The 11,792-nt window shown below is 48.0% G+C and overlaps 1 protein-coding gene across 3 annotated transcripts in view; it reads left to right on the top strand.

Annotated features, from left to right (window-relative positions):
• ST3GAL2 (ST3 beta-galactoside alpha-2,3-sialyltransferase 2) overlaps positions 1-11,792 on the top strand; it is a 50,666-nt gene that overhangs the window by 28,086 nt on the left and 10,788 nt on the right. For all 3 annotated transcript variants that reach the window (XM_035716096.2, XM_035716097.2, XM_035716095.2), the window contains exons 2-3: positions 5,839-7,215; positions 10,213-10,406. In XM_035716096.2, the coding sequence (XP_035571989.1) occupies positions 6,877-7,215; positions 10,213-10,406 (533 nt within the window). In that variant the 5' untranslated portion in view covers positions 5,839-6,876. The remainder of the gene's footprint in view (positions 1-5,838; positions 7,216-10,212; positions 10,407-11,792) is intronic.

Genomic DNA, 11,792 nt, shown 5'->3' with positions numbered 1-11,792 from the left:
TGGATTTGCCTAGTAGGAAATTTTATATCATATACATATTCTTCAAAGAATGAAAATAAAGGGGATTCCTGGGATCCCTGGGTGGCACAGCGGTTTGGCACCTGCCTTTGGCCCAGGGCGCGATCCTGGAGATCCGGGATCGAATCCCACGTTGGCTCCCGGTGCATGGAGCCTGCTTCTCCCTCTGCCTATGTCTCTGCCTCTCTCTCTCTCTCACTGTGTGCCTATCATAAATAAATAAATAATAAAATAAAAAAATTAAAAAAAAAGAATGAAAATAAAAAGTACTGTTTCCACCACCTAGATTAAGGAGTAATGCATTACCTAGCACTTCTGAAGCCTCTATAGGCCCCTCCTTGATCTATCTTATCTACCATCCTGTTCCTCCAGAGGAATTTCTTGAATTTTACATCACTTCTTTGATCTTATGTACTGTTTTATTTTCTATATGTGGAGGCATACATTTAGCTTTGCAAGCTTTCTAACTTTTGAGTGAACTCCTACTATTGACGTTTATCCTTGACTTACTTTTTTTGCTCAATATAATAGTTTTTTTGGTTACATTCATCCCTATTGATGTCTGAAACTAGAGTTCATTCATTTTTTTCTGTCTGCAGTTTTCAGCTCTTATCCATTGAACATCCTCGTATGTCTCTTGGTGTACATATCCATATGTACCTGGTAGTAGAAATACTAGAGTTGATTATATACCTATTAGGAAGGCCTAAGCTTTTAAAAAATAGAAAATTCACAGACATGGAACAAATGGAACAACATGTTGTACATTACTGGTGGAAATGTAAGATGCTAAAATCACTTTGGAAAACTATTTGGTAATTTCTAGTAAAGTTTAGCATATACCTACCCAGTATTTCCACTCCCAGGTATTTACCCAAGAGAAATAAGAGTAGTGTCCACAAAAAGACTTATACAAGAAGTTTAGGGCAATTTTATTCATAACAACTCCAAGTTGGAAGCAACTCAAATGTCCAAACGTGGAAAAGAACAGACTATAGACAGATACAATATAGACAAGTCTCCAAAACACTGCACTGAACAAAAGAAGCCAGACACACAAGAATGTACATAATAAGTGTTTATATGAATTTCAAGAGCAAGTGAATGTAATGTATGGTGACAAAACTCAGAAAAGTGGTGGATTGCTGGATATTGACTAGCAAGGAGTACAAGGGAACTGACTCTGCAGTGATCGGGATGCTCTGTTTTCTGATGGGTGGTTCTACGGATGTACACATAGGTAAAAATTCATCAAGTTTACATTGAAAGATCTCTACATTATATTACATGTGAATTAAATTCCAGTGGAAAAAAAACTGTCCCAAGTGGGGGTGAGATTTCAGGGGAAAAAATGAAACCCTATACTTAACCTGTTGTCAGAGTTCACCTTAAGCTTTAAATCTGCTTAAAATTACAAGCAGACTGAACTCACTGGATTTGTTAATGATTCTAAGTATTCAGCCTTTCAGTGAGAAAGCCATTCATTCCCACACCCAAATCTGAGGAGGATTAATCTCTGAGGATGTCCACGCAAAGGAAGTCATAAAATAAATTAGCCCAGACAGCAAGGGGAACTTTCTACTCTCACATTCTATTCCCAACTATGCCTTTTGTGAGAAAGATGGTTTTTAATTTCTCTTTTAAAAAGCATAAAACACCACTGGGATATACTTATGTCTGTCTTTAAGTAATGCCAAATTATTTTCCAAAGCATTGTACCAATTTATTGTCCCAACAGTGGTGTGTGAGTGTTAATACTCCATATCTTCTCCCAACTCTGGGTACTGTTATTTTTTGTTATTTTCCCATAAAAGTCCTAGAAGAGAGCACAGGCAGTAAGTAATATCTGTGACATTGACCATAGCAGCATTTTTCTATATATGTCTCCTGAGGGAAGGGAAATAAAAGCAAAAATAAACTACTGGGACACAGGCAGCCTGGGTGGCTCAGGGGTTTAGCGCCGCCTTCAGCCCAAGGTGTGATCCTGGAGACCCCGGATTGAGTCCCATGTTGGGTTTCCGGCATGGGGCCTGCTTGTGTCTCTGCCTCTGCCTCTCTCTCTCTCTATTTCTCTCATGAATACATAAATAAAATCTTTAAAAGAAAACTATTGAGACAATATCAAAATAAAAAGCTTCTGCACAATGAAGGAAACAATCAGCAAAACTAAAAGACAGCCTGTGGAATAGGAAAAGGTATTTGTAAATAACATATCCAATAAAGGGGTTAGTACCAAAATATATAAAGAATTTATACAAATCAAAACCCAAAAAACAAATAATTCAATTAAAAAATGGGCAGAAGACATGAACAGACATTCCTCTAAAGAAGGCATCCAGATAGCCAATAGATACATGAAAAGATGATCAGCATCACTCATCATCAGGGAAATGCTAATCAAAATCACAATGAGCTATCCCCTCACACCTGTCAGAATGGCTACAACCAAAAACACAAGAAACAACAAGTGTTGGCGAAGATGTGGAGAAAAAGGAACCCTCGTGCACTTGGTAGAAATGCAAACTGGTGCAGCCACTGTGGAAAACAGTATGAAGGTTCCTCAAAAAATTAAAAATAGAACTACCCTATGATCCAGCAATCACACTACTAGGTATTTACCCAAAGAATATAAAATAGTGTTTTTATTCAAAGGGATACAAGCATTCCTATGTTTATCACAGCATTATTTAAAATAGGCAAATTATGGAAGCAGCCCAAGCATCCATTGATGAATGTATACAAAAGATGTGATATATGTATATATAAAAAAGCGGAATATTATTCACCCAAAAAGGAATATTATTCACCCATAAAAAAGCATGCAGCCTTGCCATTTGCAACAATGTGGATACAGCTAGAGAGTATAATGCTAAGTGAAATAAGTCAGATAAAGACAAATACCACATGATCTCACTCATATGTGGAATTTAAAAAGCAAAATAAATGAGCAAAGAAAAAAGACAAACTAAGAAACAGACTCTTAGCTGTGGAGAACAAACAGATGGTTACCAGAGGGGAGGTGGGTGGAGGGATGTGTGAAACAGGTGATGGGGATTAAGGAAGGCACTTGCCCTGATGACCATGGGGTGATGTATAGAAGTGTTGACTCACTGTTTTGTACACCCAAAACTAGTGTAACACTGTATATTAACTATACTGGAATTAAAACAAAAATTCCTCCATTTTAAGATGTAAATCAGGTCATGACACAGCCCTCTTCAAAACCCTGCCATCAAACAAAACAAAACAAAACAAAAACCCTGCCATCAGCTTCATAATAAATCCTAATCCCTTCAAAGCTCTCTGGCTGGCTCTGCTTTCCTCTCCGCCACCCTCGCCACCATCTCCTGCTTCACGGGTCTTCTTGTTCTCTGTTTTAACAGGTCAGGCTTGCTTCCTTCTTATTCTTTTTGCACTCTTTGTTTTCTCTCAGGGGTCTTTATAATTTCCCTTTGTATTTGCACCTAGACAGAAGCTCTGTGAGGACAGGATGGGTGTGTCCTGTCCCACACTGTCCCTGTGGCCCACCGCTGGTCTATTAAATATCTGTGGAATGAACAAACAACTCCCCAGCAGCCAGGTAGCACCAGAAGCCTGATCTGATTCCCTTTGTGGTACCAGAGTGCGTGTCCTCCCTTCAATTTTTATATATTGATGTGTGTATGCATGGGCTTAATGTGAATGATCAGGGCAGCTGTGAGGGGAGAAATCAGAATTAGGCAGTGGGCAATTGGAGGGCACAGGAATTCCACTGGAGGAAACAAGGTGCATGAAAGCACTTCACAGGGTCAGCACTGGGTGACTTCTGGGGTTTGAGGTGCATGTCTAAGGGTCTCTAATGTTTCTTGGTCTCGGCAACAGTTCTTCCTTGTGTCTTTGCCCCCAACTCATGTTGAGCCACTCAGGCTCCTGGCCATGGAGTTCACAAAGCAGGGGCTTTCCTGGTTACTCTACTTCTCTGCTCTTCCCAAACACCTTGTTGAAGCTAGAGCTTTTCCTCTCCCCCACAAAGCAGCCTGTTACCTCAGGTGCTTCCTTTATTGAGTTAGAATCCCAAAGAGTTACTGACTTCCCCATCGGGGGAGACCTCTCCGTACTGGCTTCTGCCCAGCCCCTGCTTTCAGTGGCCACAGTGGGCTGTCCATCAGAAACCAGGTCTTTGTGGAGAGGCCCCTTGGAAAGTCATGCCTCCCTGGGCCACTCCCCTCAAGGTTGGTGCTCCCAGGCCCCAGGATGTTGGGAGCAACACCTGTAAAACCTCAAATTCTTTCACTTAAATGTTGGGTGTGGAAAGGGGCAAAGGGAGAATGGGAAGGGACAATGACCTGGCTTCCTATTTACAGACAATCAGCAAAAGGCCATGCCTTGGAGTCTGGCCTTCCAAATGGGTGCAATAAAACATCAGAAGTAAAGTACATTGGAGCCAGATGTCCTGGGTGAGAGGGAAGCTTTACTCGTGACCTTGGGAACCAGCTTCCATGTCTCCTTGTCACTTGTCCCAGAGCCCTTTGGTAGTTGAAAGAATTCACAGGCCTTTTTCTGTGCCCTGGCCAGTCACAGCCTTTGGAACCAGATAGACCTGGACACAGATCTCACCTCTACTCACAAGATTGTGACCTTAGGCAAGTTCCTTTACTTCTGTGAACATTATTTCCCCACCCAGTTAATGTTTTCCTTATTGGAACATGCTAGTTCCATTCCCTGATGGCTTTGTGGTTTGGCTTGGCTCCAGAAATTTGAGCTGCCATGTGTGGAGGGGGCAGCTGAGGTTCTTGAACACAGTCTCAGAGGAGCAGCAGCCAGAGGACTCTGGAAAGGCTGGCTGGAGCTTGAGCTGTCAGCAAGGGGCCTTGAGGCCCCAGGACTGGTCAGAACCAGGGCTAGCAGGATTTGAAGAAGAGCTGGTGGGGACAGGCAGGTGGCCAGATTTAAGTGATCCCCGTGGCATGGAGCCAAGGCCCAGGGCCTCTGCTCTCAGCCTTGTGCCTGACTCTTACCCAGGCTCCCTTGCACAGGGCATGGATTCAGACTCCTTTTCTCAGGGCCCATCCCCAAACTGCTAGCTTTTCTCCCTATTCTTGCCCACCAGGGCAGCACAAGGCCTCAGATTGTCCGTGCCCCAGGGGCTCTGGCATTCATTTCATCTGTAACATATAGACGAAGGCAGCTGTCCAGAGTGCTGGCTGTGTGGTGGGGGCACTGAGCCCAGCACTTCTGTATCCTGACAGGATCTCTCCCTGATACTAGAGTTGGAAGGATTGTTAATGGTTAACTGAACTAACCCAGAAATGCCTCATCTAGAGCCCATAGAGGGTCAAGAGAGGAGAAGGCAAATCCCAGGTCAGAGGCCCAGTCCTCCCCCAATGACCTCTTGCTCAGAAGAGCTTGTCACAGGTACTCAGAGGGTAGAGAACACCAGGGTAGGGAGCCATATCTTCAGTCTCCTGTGATTTTTCTTCTGTACCATTTTCTCTTCAGTTTCACCTGAAATTAACCTTACATAGTTACACTAGGAACTTTCTAAACCTGGTTCTGCCAGTGACTTGCCATGGACTCCAAGGAAGTCATTTTATGTCCTTGTTTACTTTCTGGCTAATAAGTGAGAGAGCAGGCTAATCTTTTCCTCTGCAGCCCCTGAGAGCTATCTATGGGTGGGTAAAGGGGAGAGCCCTTTCTTTCGTCCACCCTTTGGTTAAATAGGCGTCTCCTCTGCTGCTGGCTTTGTCCTCTCTGGGATGTGGGGGCAGGGCTGGGAGAGAGCATGTGTGTGTGTGTGTGTGCAATTTATCTGCACATTACTTTTTCTTTCTGCAATTTTAGGGTCATGCTGCGGCAGCCTGGTGCCTGACGAGTGAGGGGGAACCTGCCAGGGGATTACTGCTAGCACGAGCTAACAGCAGGACAGCAGGCCTCAGGGGAGTGGGGATGGGCATAGCAGCCTGCCTGCAACGCTGGGCCAGTGGCACCAAGGAGGCCCAGGCCCTGGCAGGGAGCTCGGCACACGCTCAGCTGACCCAGACAGCATTCAAAGCAGGTCCCTGCTGAGCAGCAGCTGTTCCCAGGCCCTGGAGGACCGCAAACGCCTCAGCAACCACATTTGGGGCTGTGACCATCAGGAGAAGGGACCAACACCTCGAATGGGAAGCAGAAGGGCAGAACCTGCTGCCAGGAGGATCTTGGTCTCTGCAGCAAAGTCTTCCGACACCCGTGGAGCTTCTTGGGTTTCTCCTCTCAGGACTGGGGCCTTGTTTCCTCCTCTGGTGGAGGGGGTAGGCCAGGAGGGCCAGCTGAGGTGGGGACGACTCTCGGATGGAATCCAGGCCACTTGAAGCCCATGGGCTCTCTGCTGTGATTGGGGTTCGAGGGCTTCCCCACTGCAGGGGACGAGGGGCCGCCTCCGTGTCTGCTCATGAACCACAAGGACCCCGAATGCTCCAGACTGGACCATTTCGAGCCACCAAAGAGTGGGGCCCCCAGAGCTGGCAGCCAGCAGCTCCAAGGGACTAGAGAGCTGGGATGGACTGACCTCCCCCTCACCAGGGCATTAGGAGAGTCAGAGCCTCTGTGGCCCAGCTAGTGACAGAGAGACCCGATGAGGCCATAAGCTGGCACCCGAGTGACTCAGGGACAGGAGAGCCACTCCTGCCTACTGTGCTTTCTCTTACATTGAGGGAGGGTGTGGTAAGGGACCCCTGCCTCTGTTCCCTCCTCAGCACGTGCCCCTATGCCCTTTGCACGTGGTGCCAGGAGACGCAGGCTACACTGTGGCTGGCCCATCAGTGGGCTGGGAAGGGAGTGGCCACGGTGACACCCACCCGCCCACCAGGCTGGTGGTCTAGCCCCCCGGGGCGCCAAACCATGAAGTGCTCCCTGCGGGTGTGGTTCCTCTCTGTGGCCTTCCTGCTGGTGTTCATCATGTCACTGCTCTTTACCTACTCCCACCACAGCATGGCCACCTTGCCCTACCTGGACTCAGGGGCCCTGGGCGGTACCCACCGGGTGAAGCTGGTGCCTGGCTATGCTGGTCTGCAGCGCCTCAGCAAGGAGGGGCTCACCGGTAAGAGCTGTGCCTGCCGCCGCTGCATGGGTGACACTGGCGCCTCTGACTGGTTTGACAGCCACTTCAACAGCAACATTTCCCCTGTGTGGACCCGAGAGAATATGGATCTGCCTCCAGATGTCCAGAGGTGGTGGATGGTGAGAGCTGCAGCCCCTCCTGCCTCCCCTTTGCTGGCCCCTGTTTGGGAGTCACTCTTCAAGCCCCTGCTGGGATTTGAACCTCCAGAGCCTTGACAAAATATTACGTTCATTTGACCAGAGCCACCTACTAGGGTCACAGATTCTGAAAGGCAGGATGAGCTTTGGCCTGGAAGGAGAGAACTGTTTTCTAGTGTCTGTAGGGTCAAGGAGACCAGAAATACCTAGTAGCCAGGGAGGTAACTAGGAGAAATAGGCCCCAAGGAGGAAGATGGTGAAAGGTAAGGATTATGGCAGGGAAAAGGTCGGTCTGCCCTTTATAAAGAAGGGAGCCACTCAGCTGCAGCAACTGGTGCTCTTTCAGGGATGTGACCTATCATTGCTGGGTCTTCTGACCCTTTAAGAGAACCTAGAAGTCCACTGTTTTGTGTGTACTATCCTAATTTGTAAACGTTGGCTCACAATAATTTTAAACACCATGAGGGCCACTTATTTGACTTTTTACAATTGCTGGGAAAGACTTTCTTCCGGGTCAGGGTAAGAAAACTTTGTCAATTCCTATGGGTGATAAGGGAAATGAAGGGGAGGGGATGACAGGACAGGCGTGTTCAAGGCTCCCTGCCCTTTTGGATCCTGTCCCCTTTCAGCTGCTTTTAATTGGCCTTCCATCCCTGTCATCTCTGGAGTATCACACCCCAGGCTCTGCCAAGGCCATCTGGTTGCCAGTCGTGTCAGGTAGAACAACATTGGTACTTAGCCTGGGGGCCCAGAGGCTACCTACATTCCCCACTGGCGGCCTTGGGAAGCAGCTCATGGCTCCTGGTTTCCCCAGCTGGCATATGGGGAGGATGATGACTCCCCTGTTTCTCACATTCAGAGAAGCAATAAGGATGAGCTCCTGTGATCAGGCTTATCAGAATAATTTACAGATCCCACTTCCTGACCCACTGTCTGAGTCCCTAAGAATGGGGAGATCTACAGAGCAAGGATCATCAGGAGCCCCACAGGCCAATCCTGTAACAGCCTGGAGCTTTTGAAGGGTTCTGCTTGTTAATCATAGTCACAGCCTTCATTTTGTGAGGAAAATCATGGTTCAGATTGTGCACAGGGCTTGCCCAAGGTTATGGGTCTCTGTAGTGGTCATCAAGAGCAGAACAGGACTCTAGGCAGATGTAGACCTATGGATAGGCCAAGCCTCCTTCTTCCCATAGAAATGGAACTCAGGGCAGTTTAAGCACCAAGCATGTTCCTTGACCAAGACACAGCAGAAACCACTGCTCTCACTCCTCACAGCCACCCTCTTTGCTATGAACTTAGAAATTCCTGTGTCAGAGCTAAGCTTCCCTTCCACACTCAGTTTGTGTTCTTGTTCTTAGGGGATTTCCTGTGTGCAGAGGAGAGGCAGAGAAGCAGGCCTATGTGGTCTCCTTCATTTATGGTATCCCCTGATCAGCTCCTGCTTAGTTATAATCCTTGTGTTATGGCTCAGAATACAGAGCTTTTTATGCCTTTTTTTTTTTTTTTTTTTAAGAGAAGAAGCGGGGAGGGGCAGAGGGGAAAAGAGAACCCTCAAGCTGACTCCATGCCCATTGCAGGGCCAACATAGGGCTCAGCCTCACAACTCTGAGATCACAACCTAAGCAGAAACCAAGAGTCAGATGCTTAACTGACTGAGCCTCCCAGACACCCCCCACAGAGCATTTTAACACCCTAGTTTCTACCTTACTGATCTGTGGCTTGTGGATCAAGTCCAGTCTGTTCAATTTTTTTAAATTAAAAAAAATTTTTTAAGATTTTATTTATTTATTCATGGGGGGTGGGGGCGGAGGCAGAGACACAGGCAGAGGGAGAAACAGGCTTCATGCAGGGAGCCCGACGTGGAACTAGATCCCAGGTCCCCAAGATCAGGCACCAGGCTGAAGGCAGCGCTAAACCGCTGAGCCACCAGCCTGCCCCCCAAAAAATTTTTTTAAAGATTTTATTTATTTAGAGAGAAAGAACACTCAAACAGGGGTGGGGTAGAGGGAGAGAAAAGAGAGAATCTGGAGTAGATTCTGTGCTAAGCACAGAGCCCAAAGTGGGGCTTGATCCCAGGACCCTGAGATTACAACCTTAGCTGAAATCAAGAGTTGGCTGCTCAACCACCTGAGCCACCCAGGCGCCCTTGTAAATATTTAAAAAATATTTGCAATAGTTACCAACACTTAGAAATCAGGATATTTCACATGAAATCTATATTTTCAGCTTCTCAAAAAACTGGAAAATTTGGTCCTTTTGGGCTCACAATACCACATGGCAACATTGGCTGATGTCACTTGTTTTTGAGGAGGCCTCCTGTTTGCCATAAGCCCCATCTGCCTCTTCACTCCTGAGCTTTGCTTGCCTGGCACGTAGGCATTTGAGGGCTGCCCCAGCTTCCTGTCACAGTCTTTTGCGGTCACTGGTGGTGGGAAGAGCAGGGAACCAGTTTGATTCCAGCCATTCTGACTTTGAAAGAATTCCTATATTTCACTGCCTTCCCGCCTCCTGTCCTCCAGGGCTCAGGGGGTGTCTCCAGTTATCCCTGGATATTGCCTCAGATGAGGCTTTTGTAACTCTGGGCCCTCAGGCTGAGTCCCAGCGGCGCCCTCTGTAGGCTGGTTTGGAATGAGCCCCTGAACTTCACAGGGTTTTCTCTGCTAACTGCACCTCAAAATGACTGACTCATAGCTCCCCTGAGAGTACAGCAGAGCAGGGGCCTCTGGAGGCTTGACAAGCCCAGAAGTTTCTTTGCTTTGCAGAAACACTTGACCCCTGAGCCCCTCTAGTGCATTAGAGTACTCCTGATGAGCAGGGCACCAGTCTTGAAGGGGATGTTGTACCATTGTTGAAAAGGGGAACATCCTCAACTGTTCAGAGAGAATTGCTCTCTCTGAGACTGGACGGTGAGGGCAGCAGGCAGGAATTCCTCCCTGTTTGCATAATCCCCCCTCCTTCCTTCTCCCCTCACGTCCACAGATGCTGCAGCCCCAGTTCAAGTCACACAACACCAACGAGGTACTGGAGAAGCTGTTCCAGATAGTACCAGGCGAGAACCCCTACCGTTTCCGGGACCCCCACCAGTGCCGGCGCTGTGCGGTAGTGGGGAACTCAGGCAACCTGCGGGGCTCTGGCTACGGCCCAGATGTGGATGGGCATAACTTCATCATGAGGTGAGCCCTGGGGAGCCGCAGGGACGGGCCCAGGACAGGCCTCCAGAGGGAGGGACTGGCCTCCTTAGTCTTGTCTGGCAGTGGAGGAGTTGCCGCTGCTGTCTCGGATACCAGAACCTTCGATAAAGGCCCGAGTTTCAGGCTTATTTGTTGGGTAGATGGGGAGCCAGAATTTGTACACCATTCTTGCTTGAGGCCAGCACTCAGTTTCTAGCTCTGAACTGGAGTCTACTCCTAAAAGGGCTGGGAGTAGACTCCTGGTGTTTTCTGGTGAAAAGTCCCAGCAGCGGTCCTTTCACCTGCTGGGTCCCCTCAGTGCTGGGCCGGGAGTGAGAGCCCCACACTAGTGTCTTGCTTAATAACCACAGATGTTTCCTTCTGGCAGACTCAGAGAAGGCAGAGGTCCTGGGCAGAGCTTGCTCTGGGCTGCTGTCTCCTACCTTTATTTCATAAGGCTTAGATTGTGTGGGGGCATATTCATTTAATGGACATCTGTACCCAGCCTGAGGGAAGCAGAGGAGTTAGGAGGGCGTTCATTTCAGACAAAAACAGAGCTATGAGCCTGGAGGTGAGCGGGGACTAGATTTCTTTTTTTAAGATTTTATTTATTAATTTAATTTATTCATTTATTTATTTATTTATGAGAGACACAGAGAGACAAACAGAGACAGAGGCAGAGGGAGAAGCAGGCTCCACGCAGGGAGCCTGACATGGGACTCGATCCCGGGATTCCAGGATCACGTCCTGGGCCGAAGGCAGGAGCTAAACCGCTGAGCCACCCAGGGATCCCTGGAGACTAGATGTTTGACTTGGTTTTTGTTTTGTTTTCTTAAGTAGGCACCACACCTAGCATGGAGTCCAACACAGGGCTTGAATTCACCACTCTGAGATTAAGACCTGAGCGGAGATCAAGAGTGGGATGCTTAACTAACTGAGCTATCCAGGTGTCCCTAGGTGGTAGACTTGTAACTTGAACATGAGCTGCATATTCTGCTCCTGAACCTGTGTTTTCTGACTTCCTCCCTAGACTTGGGGACAGGAAATGCCAAAGTAGGGATCCTTCCATCCCACTCCTTGGTGGAAGAAGAGCCTTGAGAGTAAAGATGCTGAAAACGCCCAGTTTTCACTAACCATCTCTTAGGATGAGCATTGCAGAAAGACCAGGTTCCCCAGGAGGCAGAAGGAAGGGCTTTGTCTTAGAAACTGTTGCTGTTTCCATGGCAACACCAAGGCAGCCGTATGTCTCTGAGGCTTTTCACCCGTTCCTTGCAAAAACCTTTTTCATGTTGAGAATGGTAAGGGGTGGGGGAGAGGAGGGATGCTAGGCCCCATCCAGGAACCCAGAGCCACCTGAGAGTCGCCCCCTCCCCCCCCTCCCCCCTGCCC

Source organism: Canis lupus, chromosome 5, assembly GCF_003254725.2.
Source record: "Canis lupus dingo isolate Sandy chromosome 5, ASM325472v2, whole genome shotgun sequence".
NCBI classification, from domain to species: Eukaryota; Metazoa; Chordata; class Mammalia; order Carnivora; family Canidae; genus Canis; species Canis lupus.
Note: the sequence above shows the minus strand (reverse complement) of the source record. Positions and strands in the feature narration are given on the sequence as shown.